Here is a 19,771-nt window from a genome sequence, read left to right as displayed (position 1 = left end):
AAATTTGGCCGGCAAAGCCAATCCTGACCATCTGGCCCGTGAAGCCAAAAAGGGTTCCCCATCCCTGCTTTGCAGCACTTGGTTGCCAGAGAGGCCCACAAGATGCACCACAATTGGGTGAGAAGGAGCCCTTTCCTCTCCCAGCCCCTGCCAGAATGGCTCAGTAGAAAGTAGACAGTGCTGGAGCAACACCTCATAGGATCGTTTATTTTGATATCATGCTTTATCATCCCACAAGGAACCAATGCAGAGAACTTGCCTACCTGTTTTGCTATCAATGCATTGTTCATTCAGTTCTGGAAAGAAAGCCAGGAAGGAATCCAAGAGATCTTGGGCCACAACGCTAGTAAACTTGTACTTCTCGATGTAGGCCTGAAAGAGAACCAGGAGAATGGCTTAAGGAGTTGGCAGGTTTCAGGGGAAAGAGCGAGACAGCTAAGGAATGAAGTCAAGGATATAGGGAAAGGCAGAGCAGTACTGGGAAAGGCAATGGGGAACGGGGCATACGTGCTAGAAGACAAAGTAAAGTACAAAATTAAGGAAGGTCAGCCTCCCAGAGGAGAATGCAGATAGACAGGGCGGTATTCAACTACCTGTTTGCATTAGAGCATGGATTAGCACTAGCACAAGGGGAGTTCCCCCCTCTCCTCCCCATGCATTCCCTGTGACATCCCCAAATCTGCTTCAGAGGGTTGGGGAACCCCCAGAACAGATTCTGGGGGCACATAGGGGGGAAGGAGAGGCAGAGATTGTTCTGTCACACAAGGAGAAATCCTTGTGCTGATGGAACCTTAGCCTTAGTGTTTTGTTGAATACAACGCACAGATAGAAATATCTGGTGTAAACCAAGGATGTTGATGACTACTAACGTCCTCAATCATGAAACTCCCTTCTCCTGGAGACTGACTAAACTCCCTTCTCCTGGAGACTGACTAAACTCCCTTCTCCTGGAGACTGACTAAAAAGCCATTCATCTGTCACAAGGACTTTCTTTAAATCATTCAGCACTCCAAGCTTTTAGGAGGGCCAGGCTAAACACACAGAAATAAAATACCAAGTGCTCCAGTAGGGACACAACTCACATGCATTGCAGATGGTAATCTGGGCAAACATGACCACGTGACTCAGGCTAAAAGTAGAAAGAGCTACAAGCCACTTCTGAGAAAACTGGAGGGGGGGGGGTTATCCAGCATGCATTGCCATGTCAGCTGCTTAGATTATATACGTATACCTCATTTTCTATTAAAATAATATTCAAAACAACTTTCAATGAAAAACAACAGAAGTACAATTTAAAAATTCTAAACCACATATTCAATATAGTAACATTAAAAACAAGAATATATTCCGGCTGCTGCTCCTCCTGCTGTCTCCAGTGGTATTCCATGCTAGTCTTACTCAGAGTAAACCCCACGAAGTTACTAGAAATGACTACCTTAGGTTCATTAATTTCAGTGGGTCTACTCTGAGTAACACTTTGTTGTATTTTTTATTGATAGACATATTTATATACTGCCCTCTGGCAAAGCATCACAGGGTGCTGAACACAACCCAGAGCTTCTGGGGCTCTAACTCAGATCCTCCCGAAGGATGACCTCTAAAGGGTCACTCCCTCTCTTCTTCCACTCCACTACCTCCAAACATTTACGGAGTTCTTTAAGATGATGCACCAGAGGAAGAATCACAAAGATCCTTTGCTGATGTAATTTGACCAGGGATCTTCTTGCAGAACAACATTCATTTAACAAATTGCTATTTTCCAGGACTTGCTTAAGGCCTGCCCCTCTCCCACCCCTCTTTTTTTTTAAAGTGCTGCCCCTCTCTTCCTCCTAGGTATCTCAAGAGAAATGCACACAGGCAAGAGTTTCATATACACACACATAGATACATCCCACCTCTGAAACCCCAGTTACTAACTCGAAGGAAGGCATCAAAGCGTGCCGGGTCTCCACAGAGCTGAGACAGGTAGTAAACAAAGCAGTAACCTTTCTCATACGTGAAGAGGTTCATCAGATTGCTAGGATTCACACCTGTAAAGGGGTGGGGTGGGGGGAGACAACACAACATCCCTTGGTAAGGCAAACAAGTGCCAGCAAGAACTTCCTTGGTCCACAGCTTCCTCCCTCCCTCCATGAAAATCAACTTCCTTGGTCCATAGCTTCCTCTCTCCCTCTTCAAATTATTATTTTTTATGATTTATTTATACAGCAGCAGCATTTCCCATGGGGCTCCATGAAGTTCCATACACAGAACATAAAGCAGGCACTTGCCGCCCCCTCCCCAAGAGCTGACAATCTGGGATAGGCAATGGTGAAGACAACAGAGGGAGGGATGAAACTGTGCCCACATCCGAGCCATACATTTAAAGCACCCTTATACCACTTTCGACAGTCATGGCTTCCCCCAAAGAATCCTGGCAACTGTAGTTTGTTAAGGTTATTAAGGGCTATCAATGGCTACTAGCCGTGATGGCCGTGCTCTGCCACCCTAATCAGAGGCAGCATGCTTCTGAAAACCAGCTGCCGGAAGCCTCAGGAGGGGAGAGTGTTCTTGCACTCGGGTCCTGCTTGCGGGCTTCTCCCAGGCACCTGGTTGGCCACTGTGAGAACAGGATGCTGGACTAGATGGGCCACTGGCCTGATCCAGCAGGCTCTTCTCGTGTTCTTAAGGTTCTCCTACCAGCTACAGACAACAACTCCCAGGATTCTTTGGTGGAAGCATGACTATTAAAATTGGCATAAGAATGTTTTGAATGTATGGGGTGAATGCAACCTCAGAGTAAATGCAGTTACACATACTTAAACGTGGTTACAGTTGGGAATGGGGATTAATAGGCCAGGCCAGGCAGGGTCTGAGGAGGATTTGAAATGAGAGAGAAGGCACTGCTCTAATCATCAACAGAAAATTTTGTAACAGCTGGGAAATCTCAGGTTTGAGGGACAAAACAGGGTTCCCTTCATTCCATATAGTTCCTTGCAGTTCCTCAGATGGCACCTACTAACTGGCTCCAGCACCATCTTGGAGTGGCCGCATAAACTGGCGCATAAACTCTAGCACAAGCAACAGGCTGTCCAAGCAATGCTGAAAGGAGCTTCAGAGACAGGAGACCCATCCTCTCTTCCCCTCCAGCCCTCTCCCGGAGTCCAAGTAGCACCTTCCTCTCTGGAGATACCCTAAACCAGGGGTCATCAACTTTTTGGACCAGAGGGCACATTTCAAATTGCAGGGGGCACAAGTCACAAAATGGCTGCCATAGGTGTGTGGCATAACACAAAATTAGAGTGCTGGAATGGTGAAGCTTTTCTCATAATTGTATTTCCAAACTAGGAAAGGTTTGACCTGTTGAATTTCTGCCTGCCACACACCGTTAAAGGTACAAGAACCCTGTTTTTCTCCAATGCCAACCCTATACAAAAGCCTAGGCTGCCATCATGTACCCACTTACCAGGAAGTAGGCCCCATTAAACACACAGAGACTTACTTCTGAATACACATGTATACCATTGTAGTGTAAGTTAAGTATACAGTGTATTCTTAGTAAGTCCCTGGTCTTTAGGTTCTGCAAAGCAGGAGACATGCCTAAGCCTCTTTGCAAAGTTTTCACTTTTGCCTTTTAGGGGGAGGGGGATTCTTTAACATTCACCCACGCTTATTGTGAAGTAGTACTTGCAGAAAATAACTTCTAGGCACTACCAGGTCTCAGGCAAACTCAGCACAAGTTGCATCCTCGTTGCTAGGGGAAAAGGGCAAACTATGAAGATTCCAAGGACTAGAAAAAAAGAGAAGCAGGAAAAGTGCACTAAAAGGGAGGGCAAAGCAGCAGCTCTTTAGGACCCCAGGGATTGCTATTGCCTGGTATCCAAACACCAGTCACAGCTATGACTTCACTCATTGGCTAATAACACTGACAGGTAGGAGCAGCTAGGCTGGGTCATTTCACAGAAATTGCTTAGAAGGGTATCTGCACATTTTGCTCCATAACTTTCCTTCTAGGAGGACTATAGACTTACCTTTTTAAAAAAAGGGGGGGGGAAAGGAGAGCTCAGATTCTGGGCTACCTGTGGAGGCACCATTCTAGGCCTTTGTGGGCACCATGGCACCCATGGGCAATGGGTTGTTAGCCCCTGCTCTAAACAGACCCCACTGGTGAGGAGGGAAGGCCACTTGTGCCTCTATGTTTGTGGCTATGGGAGAAAAAACATGCATGCTTCACCTCCCGTCAACTTAGGGTTGCCAGGCTCAGGGCCTGAGAGTGATCCTGTATCTTTAGGAGAAGAGAAAGTCAGCCACGTGCAGGTGTTCTTGCAACCCTGTAATGGGAAAAACCACAAGATAGAATTCTCCCTTCCCCTGCACAACTTTTAAAGATACAGAAGACCTCTTGGAGGCTGGGCCTGGCCTCCAGGAGGTCTTCTGTATCTTTAAAAGTTGTGCAGGGGTAAGGGAGAATTCCACCTTGTAGTTTTTCCCATTACATTGTTGCAAGAACACCTGCACTTGGCTGACTTTTTCTTCTCCTAAAGATACAGGATCAGTCTCAGGCCCTGAACCTGGCAACCCTACGTCAACTGGATGCAACCTGGACCTTGGCAGTGGGGTTCTTTGGAGGAATTAAGTCAGCCCACAAGATTGGAGTGCAGTGGGCAGATTCTTGGGATGTGTTTTCTGGGTTACTGAGTTACGACCCGCACAGGGGCTGGATCTCCTTCTGCTTCTTTCATGAAGTAATCTAGAGGTCAGGCCATACATAAATTCTTACATCTTCACTCAGAAGTCCGCCATTCAATGGGGCTTACTGCCAGGTAAGTGTGTAAAGGATTACAGCCTTCAAGATCATTCTTTAACTAATACTGTATATATATATGGATGCCTGTCACTTGAGAGCTCTCACTAGCCATTGGCTCAGATGTTGCAATGTCACGGAATGCTCACAAATATTCTAACTACCGAGAGGGAAGGATCAATCATAAAATGTTGACAGTTGGGGTGCACAGACACCAAACACAAAACTTATTTCTCAGCATCCTTTCATTGCTGCCCTGGGCTCCTTTTGGGAGGAAAGGTGGGCTATAAAATTAATAAGTAACTGAATAATAAAAGGGCTCATTTTTCTTAGTTGTTCAATGGTACAGCTGTTCTGAAAAAAAGTCAAAGTTCAGGTTGGCCAACAGAGGGGGGGGGGAAACCCTTCACACATCCTGCTTCTGGAAATGGGACAGAGTCAAAGATTGTAGAGGAGCAGGCTTCCTGTGCAGAAGATGTAGAGAGATGAGGGAGAAGGGAACCCAGCAAAACAGAGACATTTATTGAACTGAAATTCAAAATAATCAGCTACATACTTCATAATAAAACTCATTGCCTACCCCTAATTTAGAGTGGCATTTTGATGACAAACAGCTTCTACTGTGCTGTAATATTCCATGCTTGGTCTCTCTGACACTACATGTATTCTGTGGAAATGACCCAAGATTCAACCCAACTATTTTAGGCTTCGGGGGCGGAAGAGGGGGAATGAGATTACAGCAATGACAGCAAAAGCTCACAACAGGCAGCCAAAGATGGGCAGGTCCCCAAAGTCAAGCTGGTTTGTTTTTTTTAAGAAGGCATGGCCCAGCCAGATAATCTGAGCTCCAGACATACCTGGCTCCAGCTTAACCTGAAGCTTGCTAACAGGATTGTCCTCTCCAAGGAGCTTCATTTGTCTGTGGAGGGCATCAAGACGGAAGGCAGTCTCCAGGCACGTAAAGGCAGCACCTGCACCAAAAAGGAAAGGAAATATTCAGAGCTGAAGCCAAATATCTGTCTGCATAGATTTCAAATCTATACGTAGACTTCAGCTTCCCTTGCCTTTACAGCTCCTGGCCACCTTTTTTCTCTGCTCTCTCACTCTCTCCCCCCCCCCGTTTGTCCTCCCCTGACCTACTTCTGCCTTCATTCCTCTGGACCACTCCCTGTCACAAGCCACGTTTCCTAACCTCCCCAGGCACCCACCCACCAGGCCTGTTCTCTTCATAGGACCCTGGCTCAGTCCTTCCTACAATCTGAACAGCTCACCCGCTAGCAGCCTCCCACGCCCCTCCATGACATTACCTTTATATACCACCAGGCACACATGTCGCTTATGCAAAGAAGCAAAGGGAGGGGGGCTTTTTGCTCTGCCCCCATGATGTGCAGCTCCCCGCCCAGCACTGCTCCCCCCATCCACACGTAGCGTGGCTGTCCTGGGGCAGGCTTCCAAAATCCACACAAGCCTCCGCACAAAGAAGTAAATGCACAAAGGCTTCCCCACCTCAAGTGGCCACGCTTAACTCAGATAGGGTTGGCGCAGAGCCGCTTGCCACGGGCCTGGGCCAACAAGCACAACCCCACAGACTGTCTCTGCTCGCTGCCTCCCTTTCCTTGAGTAAGGTATGAAGAGGGCTAGAGGGTTGCTCTTGAGCCAGGATCTAAAACACACTTCAAATGACAGTTTCAGATCCTGGTTATATGAGAGTCCTTGTTAACCTTAATGGTGGTTAGCACCGACAGGCTGACAAACTGCTTTACTGATGCAGTGGGTACAAAGGGGAAAGCTTACCCCTTATATACCCAGCCGATCACTGCGCTCTGCAGGTGAGGGCCTCCTGCAGATACCATCTTATCAGGAGGTCCATTCCGCACAACATAGGAAGTGGATCTTTAATGTAGTGGCACCTACCCTTTGGAATTCTCTCCCCTTAAATATTAAAGATTTAAATATTAAATATTAGACAGGTGCCATCTCTGTTAACTTTTCAACTTACTGAAGACCTTCCTCTTTCAACAAGCCTTTTAAGTAGAGACCTTATCCCAGTCTGTGTCTGTGTTGGAATTGCTTTTTAAGATGTTTTTAAAGCTGTTTTGTTTAATATATTTTAAGGTCTGTTTTTAAAAGGTTTTTAAGTGTTTTTAGTATTTTTGTTTGTCACCCTGGGCTCCTATTGGAAGGAAGGGCAGGATATAAATTTAATAAATAATAAACAATAATAAATTTGCTCCCAAGGGGGGGGAAGGGGAGGGGCAGTGGGAAGAGATCCTGAGCTTGGCTCCCAATTTGTTCAGAATGGTTAGTTGGAAGCTATTAAAAGCCCTGGGAAGTTAAGAGTGTCAGGATTATAGCTACCTGGTAATTTATTAGGAACTGTATATGCTACAGAAGTGCGGCTATCTAGGGCTCCTGCTAACGGCGCCAGGCACAAACTGGGTTCGCATGACTGAAACAGGCTCTCCCCACGGGCTAAGCACCTGAGGTCCTGGAAGCACCACTCGCCCTAAGAGACAGCCTGCAGCTCACCATAGGTCTCAGTGGTGATCCGGCGCTGAGCGTAAGTGGCTAGTCCTTCACTCAGCCACATCTCTTCCCACGTGGCATTGGTGACCGCGTTGCCAAACCAGCTGTGGGCCACCTCGTGGATGACGTCGATGATGAGGAACTCATCACTCTCCAGGATGGAAGAGATTATGAAGGTCAGGCATGGATTCTCCATGGCAACAATGGGGAAAGAGGGGGGAAGGAAAACGATGTCATACCTGGAAGGGACAAGGAGGAGAGAGAACCCAGATCACACGCAGGAACTTGGAGCCATAATTCTCAAAGCAGGCAACAATGCATGTAAAGTTCTTAGGGAAAAGGAGGGCTTCTGCCCTGTCTCTGCCTGTGCTGTCTGCTTGTTGTGTGCTGGGGGGGGGGAGCAGTGTAACACAAGCAACAGGGTTACCTGCAAGTCAGGCATCTATCGTAATTTATTTGTATGCTAACTTTCCTCCAAGGAGTTCAGGGTGGAAATGTGGGATTATTCCATGTTATGCTCCTATAATAACCCTGTGAGACAAGGACTGGCTTTGTAGCTGGGTAGGGATTTGAACCCTGTGCTCACTAAACTAACTCCGGAGTTCCTTTACACTGGCAGAGTCACTGTCCCCTTATTTATCACAGCCTTACTACTGACCTCAGGAGAACTAAAGAGCAATGAAGCCCTCCACAGTCAGAGTATTTCCCCCCCTACATTCACTTGGACCAAATTGGACTTGATGGGGGACCACAACTGGCCCAGAGGCTGGAGGTTCGCCATCAGTTTTAAAGGACAGGTGGGACATATTTTAAATATGAGGTTGTGAAGGATTCTCCCTCTCCATAACTTGTCTTGACTTTTTGAAGCAGGAACTAATAAAGGCTTGCTTGGAATTAACACTCATAGGGTGGGACTCCTCTCAGTGGTTAACAGGCTCCTCTTTCATGCTGTTTAGCTCGTAGGATGCTGGAGACAAGGGACCCTGCTGGGACCTAGTTCCCAAACAAGCATTTTTGTACACATTACTTGACCAGAGAGCTTCACTGTAAATTTCGGACACGTGCAAATTGTGAAGGATGGCTGTGTTTTGGCTCACGTATTGTTTAAGAAAGTGCAGATTAGAATTTACTGAATGCTGGCCTGCGTCAACTGGCCACTTGCAGTCCTTCCTTGGGATCTTCTGAATTGGCAGGATTCCCATGACTCCAGACTGCACCAGGGCCTTTGAAATGTGATGGACTCTGCAATCTGCATTTGTAGCTGGAGCGGATGCATGTGTGTTGGCTGAGCTGCTTGACTGCCATGGTGATCCAATTTAGCTTCCAGTTTTTAATATGATTTATTCTACATCAACAAAAACTGTTGATCTTTGTCTTATTTGAATTTATTGTTGGCTTTTGTAAACTTGCTTCTCTCCGCACCCCCAGCGCTTTGTATTTTGATATTTTGAATGTTCGTTGTGAGCCACTCTGGGCACAACACGCTGTAGAAAGGTTACATATAAATACACTCAATCAATCAATCACTTGCCTTTACATTGAGAGAGGCTTGTTATGAAAACCACTATTTAAAAGCACCTTGAAAGCAAAGCCGTTATTACTAGAAGCCAACCTGGATTTGTCAGGAACAAATCCTGCCAGACTGATCTTATCTCGTTTTTTGATCCGGTAACCTCCCTGGTACACTGTGGGAACGCTGTGGACATAATATATCTTGACTTCAGCAAAGCTTTTGACAAAGTGCCCCATGCTATTCTGATTAGCAAGCTAGCTAAATGTGGGCTGGATAGAACAACTATTGGGAGGTTCCACAGTTGGCTACAGAATCGTACTCAAACAGTCCTTATCAATGGTTCCTTCTCAAACTGGGGGGAAGAACATGTTCAGAGAAGGGCAACAAGGATGATCAGGGGACTGGAAACAAACCCGTGAGGAGAGACCGAAAGAACTGGGCATGTTTAGCCTGGAGAAGAGAAGACTGAGGGGAGATATGATAGCACTCTTCCAGTACTTGAAAGGTTGCTACACGGACGAGGGCCAGGACCTCTTCTTGGTCGTCCCAGAGTGCAGGACACGGAATAATGGGCTCAAGTTACAGGAAGCCAGATTTCAGCTGAACATCAGTAAAAACTTCCTAACTGTTAGAGCGATACAACAAAGGAACCAATACTCTCCAACACTGGAGGCATTCAAGAGGCAGCTGGACAGCCACCCGTCAGGTATGCTTTAAGTTGAATTCCTGCATTGAGCAGGGGTTTGGACATGATGGCCTTATAGGCTTCTTCCAACACTACTATAATATGATTCTATGATTCTATGAAAGTCGAGCATTTCATCTATTAGCTCTGAGCTCTTAATCCCTTTGGACTCAATGTCAGAATAAGTAAGACTGTACACTACTCCAAGTTTTCTGTGGAGGAAAACAGTGTATCTCCACACACAATTTGGCAGAAGTATCCTTAAATTCAGAATAAAACCCCTATGGATGAAGACACCAAAAGAGATGCCTAAGCTAGGTAACATCATTCTTGGTACCCAAGATGTATGGGCAACAGGGTACCAAACAGCCCCTTGAAACTCCCTAATTGCTGCCCTTAGATTTTCCACACTTCTTCCAAATGCATGCTCTGTGAATGCACGTAACTTACCTTCCCCATATATAGGGGCCATAGAGGTTCTCTGCAGCACTGAGCCAGCGTTCAACCCTACCCGAGAGTTTGCTGATAGCTGTTGACAGCAGGCATGGTTCTGCCCACACTTTGCTCCTGTTACAAAGAAAGCAACAGTCAACCAATTAACTTCATGCTGCTTCCACCATTAACATTATTCACCAGTAATTATGGATCCCTGTTGTGAAACTTTGTACATTCAAGAGAAATTCAAGCTCTAAGTAAAGTTCCTGATAAATGATGATTAAGCAAGAGTCACACATACTTTCCAGAATATATAGATGCAACGCTGCGTGAGAGATGTCTTGCAGTGCAACCAGTCAGCAGTGCTCAAGCTGTGCAGGTCCTATCTACAAGTGCACAGCACCAAATGCCAGCAGGAATAAGTTTTTCTTACCCATTTTGCTTAATCTCTGCTTTGCTTAAATACAAGCACAGCCTTGTATTTGTGCATTAGCCTAGCTGACACAGGCAACCAAAAATTCCATACAGGGCAAGCAAGCGGGCTGGTAGAGGAGTCATGGGTTGCTCCAGCGCTCCTCTATCAGCCCACTTTGATTCTGTGCTAGAAACCAGACAAAGGACAATATATTCCTCCACAACTAGCATGGAAATGCAGCAGACAAAGGATGTGTCGCTGTTCCTCCTCCACCAAATTGCAGGCTAGTAACTTCTGAGCTTATTTACAAGGCTGCTGAACCAGCTCCTCTCATGAACACAGCTCAATCAGACAAAAGTAGCTTACCTGGGACCAATGTCTGCTGGTACAAGATCCCCTGCTACCAGTGCCACCAGATAAGCAGGAATTGGATATTCCATGTAGAACTGGTAGGTGCCTTCTTCCTCCTCGTAGGTACTTTGGGTAGCACTCATCAACACTTGCATACCTGCAGGAGCCTGGGAAACAAACAGCCAAAGTGCTGTCAGCACTGCTCTACAGGCCGGAGAGACTAACAGCTCGTGCACACAACACGCAATGGCCTGGCCTGCACATTTATTTATTTGTTAGATTTTTTATTTATTTATTTGTTAGATTTTTTATTTATTTATTTGTTAGATTTTTTATTTATTTATTTGTTAGATTTTTATACCGCCCCACTAGCATAGCTCTCTGGGCGGTGTACAGCAAAAAATACAAATATACACAATAAGAACCCATAATATAATACGACAAGGACACATATAAAAGAATGAAAGATCTAAAATCAGTTACAGCAAGTTTTAAAAACTAAATTAAAATTAAAGTTAGATTAAAATGCCTTAGAAAAGAGGAAAGTTTTAACCTGGTGCCGGAAAGATAACAATGTTACATTAAATGGCCGCTTTGCTCCTCCCTGGTCCTTTTTGTTCCTCCGCCATGCCAAACTAAGCCAAGGCTTGGCTTAGGATGTGGCCCAAACCCGGGGAGGGCTGCAGTTCAGTTGCAGGTGGGCCATAACTCAGTGGCAGGGCATCCACTTTGCATGCAACAGATCCCAGGTTCAATCGTTGGCATCTCCAGGCAGGGCAGAGAGCCAGTGTGGTATAGTGGTTAAGGTGTTGGACTACAGCCTGGGAAACTAGTGTTCGAATCCCCACATAGCCATGAAGCTCACTGGGTGACCTTGGGCCAGTCACTGCCTCTCAGCCTCGTGAAAACCCTATTCATAGGGTTGCCATAAGTCGGAATCGACTTGAAGGCAGTACATTTACATTCTACCAGGCAGGACTGGGAAAGATTCCCCATCTCAGACTCTGGAGAGCTGCTGCCAGTCAGTGTTGACAATACTGAGCGAGATGGGTCAAAGGTCTAATGCAGTGTAAGACCGCTTCCTATGCTCCTATGCCTCAAGGTGATGCTCTCCCCTCACTAACCACAAGCTGAAGCCAAGAAGAAACCTTGGGTAAAGTTCATGGTTAGTGAAGAGAGAGCTTAACCACAAGTCTGGTTTTGGACAACACACTAAGCCAAACCATGACTTAGAAAAAAAGGCCACTAAGGAGCAAAGCGGCTAAGAGCTCTTCTCTAGGAACCCAAGGTGTACTGTGGGCACTAAAAAAATAATAAAACTCTGTCCCCTGGCAGTCCAAATTCTTTCCAAAGGAAAACCTCAGTCCTGCGTTCTATATAAAACTGAGCAAGTGTCCACAGCATCTCCTGAGTTGCATGGTGTGTGTGGAAGGACTCTGTGCTTGGAAGGACTGTGTGTGCTGCTGCAGCTGTGGCTGCTTCCTCTACAACTCTGCCATCCTGTTTTTTCTCTGCTCCAGGTATATGAAGGAGAAGGGCTGCCTGAGGCAGCGCCTCAGCGCACGGCTTGGCATTGCGCAAAGTGTAACGCTAAGTGAGCACTTAGCTTTGCACTTGGAATCGTCTTGGGGTTGCCTTGGAGAAGACGACCATGGAAGATTCTTTGTTCTTACTGCTTTGTTTTGTCTTGTTTTTATTTTCTGATAACTGTTATGATATGATGTGGGAATGACCTTATTTTATATCTACTTACTGTATTGTATACATTGTACATTGTACATTTTCTGATAGTTATTGTTGTTGCTTTTTTAATGATGTGACTTGATTTTGAATTGTATTGCTTATACTGATGTACTTGTAAGCCGCCTGGAGGGTCTTCCGGCCAAAAGGCAGGGTACAAATAAATCTATAATAATAATAATAATTTATTCTGGCTTTGCTAGTCACTGGTGGGCCGGAAGAGCAGTAGAAGGCACTAAAGCCCCAGCCCCTACCACTGCCAGCACTTTGGCACCTGAAATTTCAGCAGGAATCTGCCAAAAGCAGCCCCTACCACTGCCAGGCAGCAAGGCAGATCTCTCCAGGAAGGAGATTCTAGAGTGCGAGCATTCCCAGCAAGAGCAACAGGCCCCTGCCCTAGCATGGGGTGAGCAGAAGGGGGATGGTGATCCAGTAACAGGCCAGTAGCCAGTTGCTCATGGACCACCAGCACTGCTATTTTAAAAAGGATGCTGAATTAGGCAAACTGGATTGTCAGGCACTTGCATTCTTAAGCAAGAGTTCATACTCGCAAGCATGTGACACAGATTAGTTATGCCTTGGTTGTTAAAAGATCCTCGGTATGCTCTCTTGCTTTTTTAAAATGTAAAATGCATTGGTGGACCACAGGGATTCTAGTGTGTGTTTTTCTAAAAATCAAATCCACACAAGACTGAAGTCAGCCCAGCCTTACCCTGGCAGAAGAAACAGCGAAAAGCCTCTTGTCCTGGGTCAAGAGGTATAAAGGGCAGTGACATCTGAATGCCTGAACTGATGCTTATTTCAGAGTCCACCCCCTTAAGAACAAGAACCAGAGTTTCATTGGGTGGTTGGAGCCTGCCTGCTTTCCTGCACGTGGTCTTCTGGCAATAGACCCAGTAGCCAATGAGGAAGTTAGCCAAATTCCTCCTCTTGCACCATTCATCCTGGAATTATGAATATGGTGTTAGAGAAGGCACCAACTTCTTTCCAAGCAGCTCTGTTCAGGTAGACCCCACCATTTCACACAAGACGATCTGAATGACCGTTTCTTCTCGACTATGCCACAAGACAACAGCAGTATATTACTGGTTCCCTACCTTGACAATGGCAGAGTAAGTACATTTCACAGCGGGCGTGTCGAAGCAGGGGAAGAAGGAGCGGTTGCACACCGAATGGCCTTGGGTGAAGACAAATGGCTTGGAGTGGCCGTAGGTCAGCTCTGGATCCAGCCACCAGATCTGATGAAACAACAAGAAGGAAAGAATGATGGAGGGGAGGGGAAAAGATAGAAATAAAAAGCAAAGGCAGCAAGGGGGCAGAGGGTGACAAACATATTCTTTAAAAGAGTAAGCTGAGATTCAATTTATTAAATTAAACACATCGCTCATGAACAAGAGGAGAGGGAGGCAGACAAGCAGGCAAAGACATCATCACATGTCTGCATCTGTCTTGGATTTTTTTTTTAAGACGTTTTGTTTTTAAGATGTTCATAAGATGTTTTCAGTGTTTTATTACTTGTTATTTACTGCCCAGGACTCCCTTTGAGAGGAAGAACAGGATGATTAATAATAATAATAATAATAATAATAATAATAATAATATCATTAGTTCCTGGGTAAGCTGAACTGTCCCCTCTTCCTCCATTATCACCACCGACACACCCAGCATCAGTGGAGGAGTAACTGCCCTGTATAAGAGAGACCCAGAAGAGACAGGCAGGCAAAGACACATCACACACCTCTGCCTACTGTCATTTATGAATGCTGCAAGCTGCTTTGGGGAATAGAGTCTAATTGTTATTTACTATGAAGTTGAGAGAGCGGAGAGCACTTAGCTAGTCTGTACCACTATGACTTAACAAGGAGGGTCCTCCCTCATCACCACATCAGATCACCAACTGAGGCTTTGCTCTATGGAACTCACTGCCCTGAGGAAATAGACCAACCACCATCCTTCTACACTTTTTGCCAGCAAGCTAGAGCATGATTCTTTATTCAGTAAAGGTATTTAAAATAGTGCTAATAGATGGCTAAGGCTGCATTCCAATACATGTCTACTCAGAAGTAAGCTCCATTGGGTTTAATGGGACTTGCTCCCAGGTAAGTGTGTACTGGAGGGCAGCCTAAGTTGGTATCAGGATTATGTTTTTTAACAGATATTGTTGTTTTAATTATTTTCTTTGCCACTTCAGGAATTTTATCAGGAAGCGAGGAAACTTTATATTCAGTGGGCACCAACAAGTCAAAGGCTGGCTGGCCAGCCGCTTCCAGTCCCCTTCCATTTTGCCCCTCTCTGGCCCAGGGGGTTTCTCACTTCATTCATGATTTCTGCTCTTGGAATGAAGGCTTTTCATTTTACTTTCTTCCCGGTGCCATGCATCTTGCTCTGACTTCATAGATTGGAGCAGTCCCTCCTCTCTCTCTATGCTTGAACGGTAGGAAAGAAACCCTTCTCTGCTTAACTGCAGATAAACCTTGGGGTGGAGAGTTGTTGTCCCTCTGACCTTAACAAATAAACTGGAATCAACTGCACTGAACAGATCTGCAGCTAGCATTGCAACACATTCAAACGCCTTGCGAAACAGAGGTAAAAAACGGCAAAAACAGGTGCGGCACAAACAGGACATGTTTATATGCCTGCTTTCTACATTTATTTATTTATTATTTGATTTATATCCCGACCTTCCTCGCAGCAGGAGCCCAGGGTGGCAAACAAAAGCACTACAAACACGTTAAAACATCATAAAAACAGACTTTAAAAATGGACTGCCTTCAGGTCGATCCCGATTTATGGACGACCCTATGAACAGGGTTGTCATGGTAAGCGGTATTCAGAGGTGGTTTACCATTGCCCTCCTCTGAAGCTGAGAGGCAGTGACTGGCCCAAGGTCACCCAGTGAGCTTCATAACTGTGTGGGGATTCGAACCCTGGTCTCCCAGGTCGTAGTCCAGCACCTTAACCACTACACCACACTGGCTTTAAAATACATTATAACAAAACAACTTTAAAAACATTTTTTTAAAAGCTTTGAAGACATCTTTAAAAAAGGTTAAAAAACATATTGTTTTTCTTTAAAAAGAAAGGTTTAAAAACATATTAAAAAGCAATTCCAACACAGAAGCAGACTGGGATAAGGTCTCAACTTAAAAGGCACGTTGGAACATACATAGCAAGCCTAGCTCACAGCAGGTGGATCCAGACAACTATTTACCGTGTGATAACTCAGCTTCTGCCAACCTGGTGCCTTCCAGATATTTTAGACTGCAACTCCCATCAGGAACATAGCTGAGCCAGACCACGGGTCCACCTAGCTCAGATGTTGCCAGAGATCTGAACTTGGGACCTTCTGTATGTAAAGCAGATGGCTGTGCTGGCTGGGGTTGACGGGGATTATAGCTCAAAACATCGGGAGAATACCAGGTCGGCAAGCTGTGGCAACTTTTCACGGAGTGCATGTAGCTTATCTGTACCATCCTACCAAATGGCGAGGAGAACTTTACTACGCTCCTGCACCTAATCAGAAATCCAGGGGAATAGTTAAGAGTTTCCTCACTCATCAGGGCACCACAGATCAGCAGCAGTGCAGTATTGGAAGGCCTGCTATGACTTGGCTTCCAGCACCAATACAATCCTTTTGGCAGCCACAACATTTACTAGGCATAAAATGAATTCTTGCATGGCCAAACATACATTCTTTTCCTGATTCAATTATTAATCCTTCTGTTGGGGGGGGGAATAACCCAGGAATCATCCCAGGCTCTATACACAGACATCCCTGCACCAGACCAATCCTCTCCACCTTGGCCCTGTATCTCAGCTACAAGTCTGGAGAGTTGTGACATCAGCAGCCAGTTGGCTAATCCCCTCTCTTCACCCTCTCTCTATTTCTAGTTTGAACACTCTAAACTCAAAACATGAGCTCGGAATGTGGGGCTATATTGCGGAATTCAAGCATGCCCGTCATTTGGCTCATATTGCATTCAATGCTAGTCCTACTCAGAGCTGATTCACTGAAGTTGACAGACATAACCAATTTAGTTTTTTTAATTTCAATGGTCTACTCTGAGTAGCTCAGATGGATACGGCCCAATTTATGTATTGATTTTCAACCCTGAACATGAGACTCCAAACCAGAGTGGCATGTGCTTGGAATTTAACAGCAAAGACTATCTAAGCCTTCATAAGGATCCATCCTTTACGCCAGGGGTTCCCAAAATGTGGTCTGTGGACCACCAGCAGTCCACGTGCCTCATTCAGGTGGTCCACGGCATGTCTGCATGAAACAGTCATAGTGATTTTTAACTGTATTTTTATTGCTTCTTTCATTTTTTTTAATTGCACAGTACTTTTACTATAGTCTGAACTCTATGCAATGCCAAATGTAATACAATAAAATACAATCTAAGAAATAAAAGAAGGAATACAATTAAAAATCATACTGCACCTAGCACAGCACATTACAATTGCTACAACAGGCAGAAAAATAATTTGGTGGTCCGCCAAGGCCATCGGCAGTTTTCAATTGGTCCGTGGGGTGGGGGTGGGCGTAGACCTCAAGCAGCACAAGAAGCAGCACTCATTTAAATGGGTGCCTCACGCCTCTGGAAGAAGAGCAAGAAGGAGAGCAGAGACATAGAAAAAAAATAATCCAGAGCTGTGCCAACATTTCTAACGAAATGGCACAGAGGTCTCCAGCTGTCTTGACCACGGGCAGCCGTCCAAGATGCAACAGAGAAAAGGTCTTTTCACTGCCTCTTTTTATAACCTGGTGGACAAGCATGTCTTGTTCTATTGTCAAGAAAAGCAGACGACAATAAAGATAAGACGTTCAGCTCCAAGTTACACAGCTGGGCACTCAAATTTTATTTTTTTAAAGGAAAAACAGCAACAACAAACTTTCCTCTCCGATGATTATCACAAAAAGAAAAAAGAAATATCTACCATGTATAGATACCACCTTCTAAAGCTATACAAGCCCTATTTTCTCAGCCCCTCCTACACCACAGGGTTGTTGTGAGGAGAGAAGGAAAAGGCCCCAAGGACTCAAAATAAGGTTGGAGAAAATCTAAGTAGATACTATGTTGTCCAACAGATGGTTTCACACACATGGGAAGGAGCTAATCAATAGCAGCACAAAAAGCATGGTGGCTAAAGGCAAAAGACTCTTGTCAGCCCAGAGAGAGGGAGGGGGAACAAGCCTAGAGAGTATCCCCAGCACTCTATATGACCCAGTGCTTTATTGTGGTGCAAAACGTTATGAAAAGTACTGCCCCCATGCCACCAATCACCAGAGTATGCAAAAATGAATAAGGAATTACAGCTTTACATCCCTCAAAAAAACTGTGGGCCATCCAAAGCGACACATGCACCCAATCAGGAGGTTGTTCCTTTTAAGACACATTCGAATTGTGCCCTGCCCAGTGCTTTCCTTTGGCACAAGGCACTGCGAAGGGAATTGCCCTCATGTCAATGGCCAAGATACGTAGAAATTAACAAGGAACCAGGAGTGTGCACCCCACAATAAGCTTTGGGGCATCACAAAGCACACACCCACATTTCCAAGAGAGAGTCCTCTATGAAACATCAGAGCATCGTGCCCAGCTTGTGCCATTTTTGCACAAGACACTGTCAAGGCTGCTGGACCCACACAAATAATTGCCAGCCCATGCAGAAATGAACACGAAAAGGGAAGTGTGCACCCCACAATATGCTTTGGGCCTCCCCAAATCATACACTAACACAGCCTGGAGACTGTGGCCTTCAAGTTGCCCTAGCAGCATTTCCAGCTCAAGTCTTTCTTTTTGCAAAAGCCACTGTCGACCATGCTTCCTCTATGCAAACCTTTGCACATAAATATGCAAATAAGAAGCTGAAGCGGCATATGCCACAACAGGCTTTAGGCCACCCCACATTGTGCAGTGACACATCCAGGAGACTGTCGCCTTCAAGATGTGCTAATACTGCAGCCGGCCCAACACCGTCAAGAGCAATAGGCCTCACTAGTAATTGCCAATGCACACAGAAATTAGTAAGAAACTGGGGTTGTGCACCTGACAATTAACTTTGGGCCGCCCCAAATCATATACTGACACAGCCAGGAGAACTGTCGCTTACAAGGCATCTAGCCACCACCGTCTCCAGAACACCAGTTCATTTTGGTGGAAGACACTGTCAAATGTGCTTCTCTTAGTTCCTTATTCATTCCTTCAAATACTAGTTAATATTGACATAGGGACATAGGGCTGCATACTTGATTGTGTCTGGATTGCCGTCAATAACTGAGCAAGGGTGACTCAAAAGTGATAGTTTCCTGGCTGCATCAGGGTTGGATTTCTAACCTTATTATTAGGTGAACAATCGCAGCTCCTTATTCATTTTCATATACATTAGCGATTATTGGTGTGGGCACACCTCTGTGTGCTTGACAGTGTCTTGCACCCAAATGAAGCACTGGCCTGGACACAGATGCTACTGGGATTCAAAGATAACTGTCTCCTGGTTGTATCAGTGTATGAATGGGTTGGTCCACAGCTTAATGTCAAGGGCATGCCCCCAGTTCTTAATTCATGTTTTCATGTATTGCTAATTAATGGGATGGGGGGGTGACACCTCTGCCAAAACAAAGCACTGGGTGGCAGAAAAGCTAGGGGCATCTCACAGACTTTACACTCCCAGAGGTGTGGTTGTATGACTTGTGGTAGCCCAAAACTACCACACCAACTCCTCATTGGCAAGTGAGATCATCGTGGGTTAAAAGGGCATTGCACAAAAACAATGGTTTGATTAGAAAGAATTCTTGAGGATCTAAAAGGTAAAGTCATGGAGATACATATTACAGCATATCCCAAAACAAAGGTTCTGTAGGTTCTGTTCATCCATAAACCATCTGGAAATCAGGGGTAATTGGGTTGGGGGGAGAGACAGGTATGGGCTTTTGTTTGTTTGCAAAACACTATTGAGCCACCTTGTGCCAAACTCAGGACATAGCGGGTCCCGCTCTCCTTTGTCCAAGCACTGGAGTAGGTATGAAGCAAGGAGCCTGTTCTAGGCGTGTCAGCTCCGCCTGCCGTGACTAAGAACCATGATTCTGCAAGGTTTTTAATCATGTGTACAGCAGGCTCCGCACTTCAGAACTTCCCCCTTCAAAATGCAGAAGGCATCAGGCTGGGCGATGGAGATGTGACAGAGCAAGGGCAGCTCCACTTTCCCCACACACACACACACAACTGGAAGCGCATGAGGGTGAGTGGCTGAATAGGGCTTTTATTAGAACAACTTCTGTTATACGTACAAATTGTCAAGCAAACCACAATAAAATTTTGT

The 19,771-nt window shown here is 45.4% G+C and overlaps 1 protein-coding gene across 2 annotated transcripts in view; it reads right to left on the bottom strand.

The window, feature by feature from the left end:
* RNPEPL1 (arginyl aminopeptidase like 1) overlaps nucleotides 1-19,771 on the bottom strand; it is a 47,319-nt gene that overhangs the window by 12,852 nt on the left and 14,696 nt on the right. For both annotated transcript variants that reach the window (XM_061637500.1, XM_061637499.1), the window contains 7 exons: nucleotides 13,546-13,686; nucleotides 10,724-10,875; nucleotides 9,958-10,074; nucleotides 7,313-7,548; nucleotides 5,641-5,754; nucleotides 1,918-2,030; nucleotides 264-372 (listed from right to left, as the gene is read on the bottom strand). In XM_061637500.1, coding sequence (XP_061493484.1) covers nucleotides 264-372; nucleotides 1,918-2,030; nucleotides 5,641-5,754; nucleotides 7,313-7,548; nucleotides 9,958-10,074; nucleotides 10,724-10,863 — 829 coding nt within the window. In that variant the 5' untranslated portion in view covers nucleotides 10,864-10,875; nucleotides 13,546-13,686. The remainder of the gene's footprint in view (nucleotides 1-263; nucleotides 373-1,917; nucleotides 2,031-5,640; nucleotides 5,755-7,312; nucleotides 7,549-9,957; nucleotides 10,075-10,723; nucleotides 10,876-13,545; nucleotides 13,687-19,771) is intronic.

This window comes from Rhineura floridana, chromosome 7, assembly GCF_030035675.1.
Source record: "Rhineura floridana isolate rRhiFlo1 chromosome 7, rRhiFlo1.hap2, whole genome shotgun sequence".
Classification (NCBI taxonomy): domain Eukaryota; kingdom Metazoa; phylum Chordata; class Lepidosauria; order Squamata; family Rhineuridae; genus Rhineura; species Rhineura floridana.
Note: the sequence above shows the minus strand (reverse complement) of the source record. Positions and strands in the feature narration are given on the sequence as shown.